At 43.2% G+C, this 12,108-nt stretch overlaps 1 protein-coding gene across 10 annotated transcripts in view; it reads left to right on the top strand.

Moving 5' to 3' along the window:
- The window catches only part of NFIA (nuclear factor I A), a 248,632-nt gene extending 240,386 nt beyond the window's left edge, over nucleotides 1–8,246 (top strand). For all 10 annotated transcript variants that reach the window (XM_084291332.1, XM_084291335.1, XM_084291336.1 and 7 more), the window contains one exon: nucleotides 2,808–8,246. In XM_084291332.1, coding sequence (XP_084147458.1) covers nucleotides 2,808–2,825 — 18 coding nt within the window. In that variant the 3' untranslated portion in view covers nucleotides 2,826–8,246. The remainder of the gene's footprint in view (nucleotides 1–2,807) is intronic.
- The last annotated feature ends 3,862 nt before the right edge of the window (nucleotides 8,247–12,108 follow it).

Raw genomic sequence — 12,108 nt, 5'->3', positions numbered from 1 at the left:
TTATTGACATGTTGCTAGTCAAGAGCACAATAGCACTCTGTGTCTGCAAATCATTGCTAAAATCATCTCAAGAAAAAAAAAGTTTGAAAGCCTAACGCTAGACAAAGGCCCCAGAGCTGCACTGCGCAGCGAAAAACTCCAGAGTCAGCAACTTCTATTGATTAAAAACTAACCTTTAAAGTAACTCTCAGAGTGTGTGGTTAGCATTTAAATTTAAACATGTCATGAGTTGATTTGTGTTACTGAATACCAACTCAGAAGGAGTTACATTCACATCAGATTTTTTTTTCTAATTCCCTTAAGCAGCTAAAGTATTTCATGAAATGTCAATAGGGCAGGGGAGAAAAAAAAGGTGTTTTGGAGGGAGGGGACTCGCGCGGAGCCTCGCCACTTCTTTTCCCATGCAAATAGTCACCCCAAAAAGAAAAGTGTGGGGAGCGAAACACAATAATTAGACCTTTGTCTAACTTTCCCAAGTGCCAGAGAAAGACAGATTAATTAAATACACAACAGTGTTGGTTTTTGGAGTGGGGGTCTCTCTCGCTGTGTAGGTCATAAATTAGGCAGAATAAATACTTCAATGTGTTTGCAGCGGGCTGCTACGTCAGAGCGGCTGGCGGGCGGTGGGAGGGCGCAGCGCGGCTCTTGCTAATGACAGTCACGTCTGGGGCTGTCTGGTTGCTCGTAGCAACGAGACATGATGTAACACCGGGATGAACTTGAACTTGGGGGACTTGAAAAGGGAACAATAGACCAGAGCAATCAATAAAGCCTATTTCAGTGAAGGATTACAGAGCCGCTCTGGGGTAACCTTGTCTGCGAGGCGCAGGCTGAATAGCAAGACGCGTGAAGGAGCGCCGGGCCGTGGGGGAGCGCGGCCGCGCGGGACGGACGGGGCGGATGGACGGATGGACGGACGGGCACACGGACAGACGGACGGACAGGCCCAGGGCATCCCCGAAACGGGGGCCGGCAGCGGGAAGGCAGCCTTCATCCGCCCTCAGAACCAGCGGGGAACAGCCGGCCTCCACAGCGCGGCAGCTCCCTTCCCGTCCTCCTCTATTATTATTTTTTTTATTTTTTTTTTTTTGAGCAATCTGCTGCGAAGTCAGAGGGGCCTTGCGAGGCCAGGGCAGCTCCCGCTGCCGTCACCCGGCTGCCGAGCCATGTGGCCGGGCCGGCGGCGACGGGAGCCAATTGGACATCTGCGATATAGATTTGAAACGATCGGCGCTGAATTTTTAACCCCTTTGCTCCTCGCTGCGGCCTCTCCACGGCTGCAGGCCCGGCCCAAGGCCGCCGGAGATGCTCCCGCCAGGCCCGGGAGGGCCCAGGGCCCCCGCGCCGCTCCCCCGCACAACCAGGGGGCCGGGACTTGGCACCGCCTCGCGAATCCTGCAGGAACTCCTCTCTGTTTATGAACTTTACATATGAGAGCTATTTCGCTTAATTACAGCCCGCTTAAGTCTAAATAGAAAATCTGTAGGCAATAGATGGAGCCGATATGGGACTGGCGTGTTTGTATTCAGGAGGGCGAGCGAAGGAAGAGTTCGTTAATGAGGTGTACTGGAAGCGGGACAACTCCTGCGATCGTGCTATTTATTTTACCGGTTCCTACCTCCATGGCAAGACCACATAATCTTGAAGTCCCACACAAAACTTGCCTCAGAGTTTTCTGTAAATGTTCATAAATCCTCCCCGGGTTGATTGTACTATCAATCAAGTCAGATGCTGAAAAGGAATAGAGGAAAAAGTTGGTAAAACTTGTCGTCAGTTTATACCTGCACACGTATGCACCTCATACATTACAGGGCCCAGGCTGAAAACGCGGGGTGTCAGCAGCAGTCCTCTAATACCTGGGCCTTTTCTGCTCGTTTTGTTTTACTTTGGGCTAAACCGCTGCTGCTCGCTGGTGTGCTCCCACCGCGACGTGTCGCTGCCCCTGCGCACGGTCCCTGGGCCTTACACTGCCCTCATTCATCTGGGGTTCAGGTTGGCACGGCCCTTCGGGGTCTCCCCGGCACCGTCCCAGCCCCTCAGCCCCACGTGTTGTCCTGCCGGAGAGTGGAGCTGCTTTCTGTGCCCCAGCATCTGCGCCTTTGGGTTAAGGACGGTATTGTTGTGTGCTCCGCAGAGCTAAAATCCCAGGCAATTTCCTCCCTTTGGAAAGGGAAAAAAAAAAATCTTTTTTTTTTCCCCCCAAAGAAAAGCTATTAGTTGAGGTTTGCATTTTGTTTTGAAACACAAGTATGCCCAGAGATACGGGACATTTTCGCTGATCCACTTTCCCCCAGATTTGCTTTATCCTCGCTTTTCTCTAGCGATCCACTTTCTCCTAAGAAAACAGCCCTGTTGTTGAATTTCTGTGCATCTGTTCCAGTGAGACAGTTGAAGCAGGGCAGTATAAAGCAACAGATGCTTATGCTGGCACATGCCTAAATACCCAAGAAAACCCCGACTGCAGGGTGATAAATGGCACCGAGACGCGAATGTGTATCGCCTTTTCAGGGGATTAGACAAAAGTGAGCTAGAGGGATCTTCAAGCCATAATCTATTAAAAAGATTGATAACTTGTAACATGACATGACCCCCGTGTTCGTCTGTAGCTATGTCCAGCGACTGTCGCTGAAAAAAAAATATATTGATTTGTACAGTATTTTTAATTAAGCTTTGTAATTAGGTCGATTCGTCACAGCCTCAATTAGCCCCCCTCTTGGCGGCCGAGGATCGCCGCGGCGCTCGGAGCCCTTCCCGCGGCAGCGAAAGCGAGCGGCCGGGCTGACGAAGTCTCCTCTTCTCTCTTGCAGTCCTGGTACCTGGGATAAAAGTCTCCGCTTCCCACCACCCACCGGACAGACCACCTGACCCCTTCCCACCTCTGTAACACGAAGCAGCAGCAACGCAGCGCAGCGACTTCACATCGGCGGAAGGGGAGGCGAGCAGACACCGACAGCAAACTCGTACATGGAAATGGCAAACGTTATGGTTGAATGGCAAAGGCCGTAACTTTTTCGAGATTTTTTTTTTTTTTTAGACAACTTTAGGACTGTTGTAATTTCTCCTATGGTGCTGGAAATGGTTGGGCTTCATAACTTTTGAAGTGTTTCATTGGTAGTGTAAGCGTTAGGTGACACTGAGTAGAACTAGCCTCTGCTGCTGCTTACCAACTCGCTCTTGTAACACACTTTCCATATGGAGCCTAACTGTTTTACAGTATCCTCATCGATTTTTTCCCATACAGGTGTGAGACTTCTTGAGAAATCATGAAACACACTTAAACTATAACTTTTGTAGTAGCTGAATTCTGCAATATATAACTTACCGGACAGACATAGAGCATGTTTTTCTGTAACATATCGGAAAAAAAAAATGCAGGTTTTTTTGTTGTTCTTTTTTTTTTTTTTTTTACAGTCGGCACTTAGATACGTAACATGAACCATAAGAGCATTGTCAACAATTTTTTTCCACTCGATTGCAGAGCGATTTAAAACATCGAACTACTACTATTCACTAAAAAAAAAAAAAAAGAAAAAAAAGAAAAAAAAAGTTTGAAATGCTGCACTTACATTAAAAAAAACATTTTTCAACAATTTTCAACAATTACACAAAAATTCACGCAGAAATGGGGAAGTTGGTCTGTTTTGACAGAAACTGACAGGAATCAATCAAAACAATCGAATTTTGAATTGAGTAAAGTGCAATTTCATTGGATAGCTAAATATCTTTGTAAGATAGAGATTGTTGAAAATTCTATTTTTGTTTTCCAAGTCCTTCCACCCCAGGACTCTAAATTATTGGGGTAAAAAACAGCCTTGCAAGAAAAAGGGGAGCTATTTTTGCTTTTTATGTTTTTTATTGTTGAACTTGTATCCCTTTAAAACTGAAGGAAAATTAAAAAAAAAAAAAAAAACAAATCTAATGGTGCTTTTACCACAATATGTTAACTACATTAAATGCTAATTAATCATTTTCTGTTATCAAAGCACATAACTAAAATTAAATCATAATATCTGTTAATTTTATAAGCTAAAAGTCACTATAATGGATTATGCCAATTCTGACAAATTTTACGTGTTTCCGGCAATATAGGGTTTATCAGTTCTCAAACACCTTGGGAATAATATAGAACGGTCCAGAAATTAAAACACCTTTGTGTCCCTGAACTGGTACATTTTCTGGACTGCGAAGAAAACAATACAGAAACAAATGCTGATATTACAACTTATGCCAGTTCAAAGCAAGGGCACTTGCTGAAGAAGAAAAAAAAAAAAAAAAAAAAAAAGTTTGGACCCCAAACGTCCTGTATCTTATGTACAAAAAAAAGGAAAAAAAAGAAAAAAAAAAGAGTGCAAGTGATTTTTTCTATCAGACAGCGGAGCACCCCTTTGCTTCACATGCAACTTTAAGAAGGTTTCCTATACTATACATATATATACGTTCTGGTTGGCAAGTCCAGCTAATCAGAGAAAGTCTCTGCATGTTCTAGTGTTAGTAACTAATTTTTATATAGTTAATGTAGGGTAAAGTAGAGTGCATTAAGACACAATATTGTAATCCCTATTCCAGGCACTTGCCTTTAAACTATGTTTGTTCGACCCTTCAGAAGGGTTTCTACTACTGTCCTATACAATCAAGTAACTGAAATTCTTGGGAAGACACTTTGCTCCTCATCTTTTCCCTGAAACAATGTTTTGTTTTGTTTTCTTAATTTGCACGAAACAAAAAAAAAATTCCATATCAATGTGCCTTGCCCTGGATAGCGATTATTTGTGGAATTGTTGCACATGTTCCTATATTGAAAGGGGTTTTTCCCTAGTCAAGCATTTGGAGACACTTTTTGTAAATGTGACTTTTATGTCAGCCATTGTCAGTTTCAACATCTAGAATTAAATAGGATGTTAGTTGTTCCGCAGATAGGAGTAGTGTTTATTGTCCTGTATGGTCAGTGGCAGTGCTATTCTGAGATCTGTAGATGCTAGATTATCAGTATTTTTGGATGTTGCTGCATTTTACATTTTATTTGGAGTCTTCCTTTTGTTTTGTTTTGTTTTTGTTTTTGTTTTTTTTTTTCCCAGATATATGAAAATATGCAATACCTGCTTATATCATGTAGAAAAGCTTAGCAATTATTAATTTTTCTTTTAATTTTTTTTTATTTGACCAAAGTTGGTGCTGCACTTGACGCAGTGTGTTTTAGGTGTTTGTCTTTGTACTTTTGTGATTTTGAATGCACATGCAGGAAGGGCTCTTCTTAGAGAAGCAGTCAAACTGTGAAGCACTAAGCTGAACCCTGCTTCAAGCAATTTTTGTTTTACAACTGTTCCTTTCACAAGCAAGCCTTAAAAAAAAAAAAAAACTTCCTTTTTCTTCAGATCCCACACCCATTTTTATTAGCAGACTGCAATCAATCCACATTCAATAAAAGTATATAATGCCCATTTTTATATGCACGTTTTTAAACTTCCAAGTTCTGAAAATTGTTTACTGGTTATTCTCTATTTAAGGAAAAAATAAAATGTTTTGGATTTTCATATGTGTCTGATAAGTGGTTGAGTAGTCATTTTGCTCTATTGTATTGTGTGATTGTTAGTATATGGTATCACATCCTCTAGCCAGCATCCTTTGCCTTCCCTATAGCACTTAGCTGGGCATTACTTTATTAAGACATATGTGCACTAAAAAAAATAGCAGCTTTCAGTGCTTCACAGTGAAGGGAAAAAAGCCTAGACAAACATTTTGTCAGAACCTTGCTATGAGACAAGGTATTACCAGTAAATTGGTTGTATATACAATAAAATTGCACCCTTTTTTAAACAAAACAAACTAAGCAATAGTTTGGGCAGTTAGTTGTTTTTAGTGAGCATGTTGTAGTCATGGCTGCAAAGAGAGAGAATTAAACTGCCCACTCAGAAGATATGTAATTTGTATGTTGTATAGTTTTATTGATTACACTGATTTATTCTACCCTATTTTATAATGCAGGACTTTTGTAATGTTGTTTAAATGAGGAAAAATTTCTGTCAAATTAGCTTAGTGGAATTTCTGATTGTTCGTTATAAAGGCAGCGTTCATAGAATTGCTTTTTTTTTTTTTTTTTTTCCTTTGGGAACTGGATTTAAGTTAAAAACTTTCCTGTTTCCTTTTTGTATGTATTTAAATACAGTTATTTTTCTTCTCTCAATGGTATAGCATATTCCTATGCTTGAGAAGTATAGGCTACTGAAGAACCATTGTAAATGGACATTACAGGTATGCTGTATTTTTGAAGGTATTTTGTCATATTAAGTTTGATGACGCTAAAGTTAGGGAATTCTGAGCAGAATTGCGAGAAAAAAAAAAATGTTTTAAAGGCTTTAAAACATTAGGTAGGCGGTCGAGGGTGTTCACCAACAGGGGTTGTAAAGCATTACACACTAAATCCCGTTTTTTGTTCACCTTGCTGCCACGCAGCCGCCGCGGCAGCAGGGCGAGGAGCGGAGGCCTGGCAGGGCAGCGCCGTGCCCGCGCCCCGGCCCTGGCTCAGCAGCAGCAGGTTTCGGGCCCTCTTCCCTCCAGGTTGCTCTAGCAGTTATGTTTTTGTTTTTTTTTTTTTTTCATCACGCGAACAACTTTTTTCTCCCCTCCCCGTCTCCTTCTCTCCAGAAGTTGTCAGACGCACAAATTCTCTGACCTGCAGTCACCCACCCACCCATCCAAATTGAAAGGCCTAGGAAAAGTGCTTAGCGCGAATTGACTTTGCCAGTTAATTCCTTTCTTTTTCCTCTTTTTGAACTAGGGCACTTGCTTTTATCATGCCGCACACCCCAGCAATGCCATTATTTATTCCTCTTCCTTTATAATAAAAACTTACGGGCTTAAAGTTAGGCAGCCATGGTACACTTTGTCTCTGCTGTTTATTCCCCCTCCCCCTTAAGGCCGAAGGGGAACAGAAACACCAAGTTTTCTCAACTCCACAGTATTCAGTCAGCCCACAGGAATATGCAAAATCCCTCTAACATTTTTTTTTTCTTTCTCTATTTCTCTTTGTTCCGTATATTTGCAGCTTTGTAGTAACAGTGTTATAAAATATTTACTGTACAAAAATACAAAAAACCCAGATACATAGCCTAAAACAGTTTTTTTTTCCTTGTGGTGAATTTTTTTTTAAGAATGTCAGTTAATATTGTACTTTGCATTGTGTCTCTGGAAATATCTTTTTTTTTTTTTTTTTTTTTTTTTTGGTAGAAGGCCTCCATCGAACAAAATTAAAACCATAACCGGCATGACAATGTAAGGAGAGCTTCAATGGCACCTAAACAATAAATAAATAACAAAATAAACCTCATGAGGTCTGTTGGAGGCAGGTCTTGTGAAGTTAACACTGCCTGCTAGGCAGGATTTTCATTAAATCAAGCTTACAATGCCAATTTTGTCTTGAAGTCAATGCATGTATTACTGTTTGACAGTAAACCCAGCTATGCCATCATCAAGTCCAAGGCTGCGCAATAGTCTAATTAGTATCGAGTACATTTTCCTTTTATTTTTTCCAATAAAAAAGCAGTGGGATGAAAATTGCTTTGATATATAGCAGGTAACATTGAAGCTATTCCATAGCACTTAACTGTAGTGAATACTGTGTCACCAATTCTGAAATCAATTTAATGTTTAATGCAAATCCATTACATGGTGCTATTACAGGCTGGCAAAATGATTTACAAAAATGTGACAACTTGGGCTCAATTCACTCTGCTTTCCAACAATGTAAATGCATAGCAGTGTTTATCTGCATGAAAACTATGCACTAATCTATCTGAAAAAAAAAAAAAAAAAAGAAAAGAATATATCAACTTTGGTATCTACTTTCCGTTTACTTCAATCCTTGCCTTTTTGGTCATTGTTATAATGCCAGCTTTAGGACAGAAAGAGTTATAAGAAAACCAGCATAATACCTGATATATTAAAATGTAGTGCCTGTGAAATCTGTATTATATTGCTCTTCTGAAGTAAGATTTTTCTACACCGGTAGCCTTCGCTGTCTGTCAGAACCTTCTGATATAGGTGATGTAAAATAACCGTACAATATTAATGCATGCTATTCCATAATGCTTAGTAGCTGTATGAATATTACTCAAAGTTATGTTAGTCTTTTTTTCTGACTTGGTTCTTGTCAGATAGGTTTAAAGATATTTCACTGAGAACGCAAATTCTGTCTTTTCTTGATTTGGGGTGTTTTCAGTATTTTGGAGGTATACATTTACTTAAATTCAGTATTACTTGTGTTTTGGGTTTTTTTTCTTTTTTTTCTTTTTTTTTTCCTTTTTTTTTTTTCCTTTTTTTTTTTTTTTTTTTTTTTTTTTTCCTAGAGGGCAGGACATGGTGTTTGAGACCAGAAATCTGTGCCTGGTAAGATTTTCGTCTCAAAAAGCTACCCTAAGAATTCAAAGAGCTTGCTCTGAAGAACATACCATAAAGTTCAAATTTTAAGGGACAGTCCTTTAAACCCATAAACGAGATTGAGCTCGTCTTGCGAGAGATTTCTTAATGGGCAGCGGTTAACCAGGTACCCATGCTTGACCCTTCTTCACACCAGACTTCCTCATATAGAAGAAAAAACCCATAAAAAAAAAAAAAAAAAAAAAGAAAAAAAGAAAAAAAAAAACTCATGTGGTTGTTTAGTTTCATGCACAGTTGCAATATTTTTCTTCAGACAAACTCTGTACAAACTTTGGGCCCGATTCATAAAAGCTCATTTGCTATTAACACGGGACTCTGGTGGGCTTTTCTCCTCCAAATTTCGGATCGCTTTCTGTCCGAGGACACGCTCTGGCCGGTCCTTCTTTCCCCAGCACGCGCGCCTGCTCGCTCTCCTCTCCCTCCTCTTCCCCTCCCCACCTCCCCGAACTCCGAAGGAGAACAAAAATCGATGGGCCAAGGGGCCGCGGAGGCAGGAGGGGAGGAAGCGCAGGCCCATGCTCCGACACCTCGAACGCGCAGGCATGCGAGAGAAAAGGGGGAGGCAGCGGACGGGACCACCCCGAGCCGCGCTCCGGCCCTTGCGAGGTTTTGTCACGTTGAGGTACACGCTGCTCGATTCCAAAAAAGAGATGCTGTCTGTACCAGAAAAACGCGCTAGATTGCTACCTCTGAGCTCTAGAGAAAACCTTCGTAAAGGAGAACACTTGTATACAATGTGAACTTTTGTACTTTGTACGCTTCTTTTTTTTTTTAGGGAAGACTATTTTCCACTTAGTTAATCTTCTATGCTCGAGCATGAACAAAAACAATTGTGTTCAGTGAAATCCCCCCCTTTTATCTGCATCCACAAATTAATATGAGGGAAAAAAAAAAAAAAAAGATGAGTTTCTAGACGGAGCATGGTAGGAAGAGAGTCCCCGGCTTGGCATCTCTGCCTTGGCCGCTGCTTGCTCTCGCTGCGGGCGTCCCTTGGGGGAAAGGGCTGCAAAATTCCTTGCTTTGGAGACACAATCAAGGAGAAAGCCCCGCTTTGGATGGCTCAGCGGTTTCTCCGCGCAGTTGAGCTTTGACCTAGCCCTGGCCCGCTTTCCGAGACTGGTCCAGCCAAGTCCCTCGGTGTTGCTTTTAAACCCGGGGCACTAAAATTTCCACTGGCCGCGTGAAAGATCTGCTGCAAATTCACTTGACACCCGTGTTAATACCATGTCGTGTTCATTTTTTTTTATGAGTCAGGCCCCTCGTGCCTCTAGTATACTTGTATTGACTCTCATAGTTACCATTTTAGTTTTACTGTGTTCTGTGAAAAAAAATTGTAATTGGTTGAGAATCACTGTGGGCATCCATTCTTATTCAACTAAGTCTCCGCAGGTTTTTTGAGCTGGTGTGGATTAGTTTAACTCTTGTATTCAACCATTAGTGCTACCACCTTCTCACATTACAATACAATTACTGGAAGCAAGTACTGCATTTCCTATGCAACAAAAAAGGAAAATAAAAAATTGCTAATGCTAACGGGCCGTGTTGTTTTTTACTTGCACAGGGTATCTGCGCGCTCGCGGCACCGCGGGACTCGCTGCGAGGCCAAGTGCTCCGGGTGCATGCACAGGGCCAGCACCAGCCCGCCCGCCTCGCTGCCCCAGGGTCCCCAAACCACGGGATTTTGGTTAAATTGAACCGCAGTCGGCGCATCAGCTGTGCTGTCGGTGTCCCCTCTGCACAAAATCGCTCCTGCCGTGGTAACCAGCTGCATCTCAGCAAACCTCTGCAGGTTAAATCGCTCACAAAGCACATCTAGTAAAAATTAACCGAGATTAATTAATTCTGCAAGTGCCACGATGTATCTTTAAAGGTAGCTAAGTGCTAAAAATGCCACCACGTTGGCCAAGCACCGCAGTGCCGGCTGCATTTCAGCCGCTGCTGATGGTGGAGACCTCACAGCCAGCCCAGGCTGTGCTGTCCTGCACCTCCCCGTGGGGCTTCTGGGGCACGGGGCAGAAAGTGAAGCTTTCCTCACTGCACTTTGAAGTTTTTCCTCATGTGATGCCATTTTCCTAAAAGAAACACGCTGAAGTTAAGATTTGCAGATGGCAATTTTTTTGTGTTTCAGCAATTCTGCCTGCTTTCTGCATGAAAACTGGCACAAGGCTGGGGCAGCTGTGCTGGCGGCCCTGTGGGGACACGAGGTTGGGACCCTTGGGCGCACACCCTTCCCTGGGCAGCACCAGCTGGGAAACAGCTCTTCCTTTTTCTTTTGGGGACAATTAGTGCTTTCCAATAAGTAGTTACTCGAAGCTCACAAAGCACTGGTATTTCTTTTCTTACACCCCACCCCCCCCATTTCATTTTGGGCTTCCAGGACAGGATGGGAGGTTTGGGCCGTGCACAGATCTAATGTCACTGTCCTCTGGTGCCCCCTCCATGCCCTTCACCATGCCTTTAGCCTCACCCCAGCTCCGTGCCTGGTCACTGCTCCAGCCACGGCACCAGCATTTGGGCAGAAAATTCATCCTGGGGCTGCAGAAACGAGCCTGAACGCTGCTGGTGCCCAGAGGCAACCAGGAGGGGCTCCAGGAGGGTGGCCAGATCCTGCCCCACGTGGGGCAAAAGCTGAAGGGGAGCAGCCACCTGTAGGGCTGGGCCTTGGTCACCCTCTCCCTCGTGCTTGCTGCTGGTCTTGCACTCGTTCCTTCTCGCTTTCTCCTTCTTTCTTCCTGCAGGAAAAAAAAAGGTCTCCATCAGCACCTAAGGAAATAAATCCCATTCATTATTTATCGCTATGAAAAAGTGTTAGCTGGGATCGGAGTGCAAGAAGAATACGCAATAGCCCGACAATAAAAAAATACAAAGTTTGGGTGGGAGAATCACTGAGTGGTGTTCGGGCAGAGAAAAATTTCATTGCCCTGACCTAGGGGAGAAGCAACTGAGGCGTTGAGGGGCTTGCAGGTCACAGGCACATTGCAGGGCACAGGCAGCACATGCACAAACCCTGGCTTGCCCCACTTGTGCACATACACGCGGGTGTGATTGCACACGCCCATGCACACACACACCCCCCGTGAGGTTTCATTTATCACCGTTTGACCATGCCTCTCCCCTCCCACGCAGCGGCACCTCGGGCGGATCGTGGTGACAACGTGATCACGCCGAGTTTCGACCTTTGGCTTTTTCACCTTTCCTTCCCCAAATCTGGGCCGTGCCCAGTTGCTTTTGCGTCAATGATGCGTAACGTTCAGAAACGCTCACACTTCTCTCACGCTTATCGTTATTGCAAAGACATCCCGAGGGTATTACTTACACGTCACGAAGCAACGGCCCTTTAAACTCATATTAGTGGCGGATCTGGCTACTTAATCTCTTCCTTAAAAGTAAAAGTTCCCAATGATACGGAAAGGAAGAGGCTCGGGAGCGTGAGCGAGGCAGCGGGTTCGTCTGATGTCTTTTATCTGCCGCAGACAAGCCGAGCCTGGAAATATTTATTGGTTCAGTCCTTCAGCAACATGGTATTAATTGCCTCCGAGTGTTTTGATAGGTAGTTAGCACAAGGGTATTAATGAAAATAGCACCACTTCATTTTAAAATTAACTACTTGGCCATTCAGCAACATGAGCTGATAAATTATGGCAATAAATTCGCGACTGAGATTTATGCAATGGC

This window comes from Netta rufina (assembly GCF_964035555.1).
Source record: "Netta rufina genome assembly, chromosome: 8".
Classification (NCBI taxonomy): Eukaryota; Metazoa; Chordata; class Aves; order Anseriformes; family Anatidae; genus Netta; species Netta rufina.
Note: the sequence above shows the minus strand (reverse complement) of the source record. Positions and strands in the feature narration are given on the sequence as shown.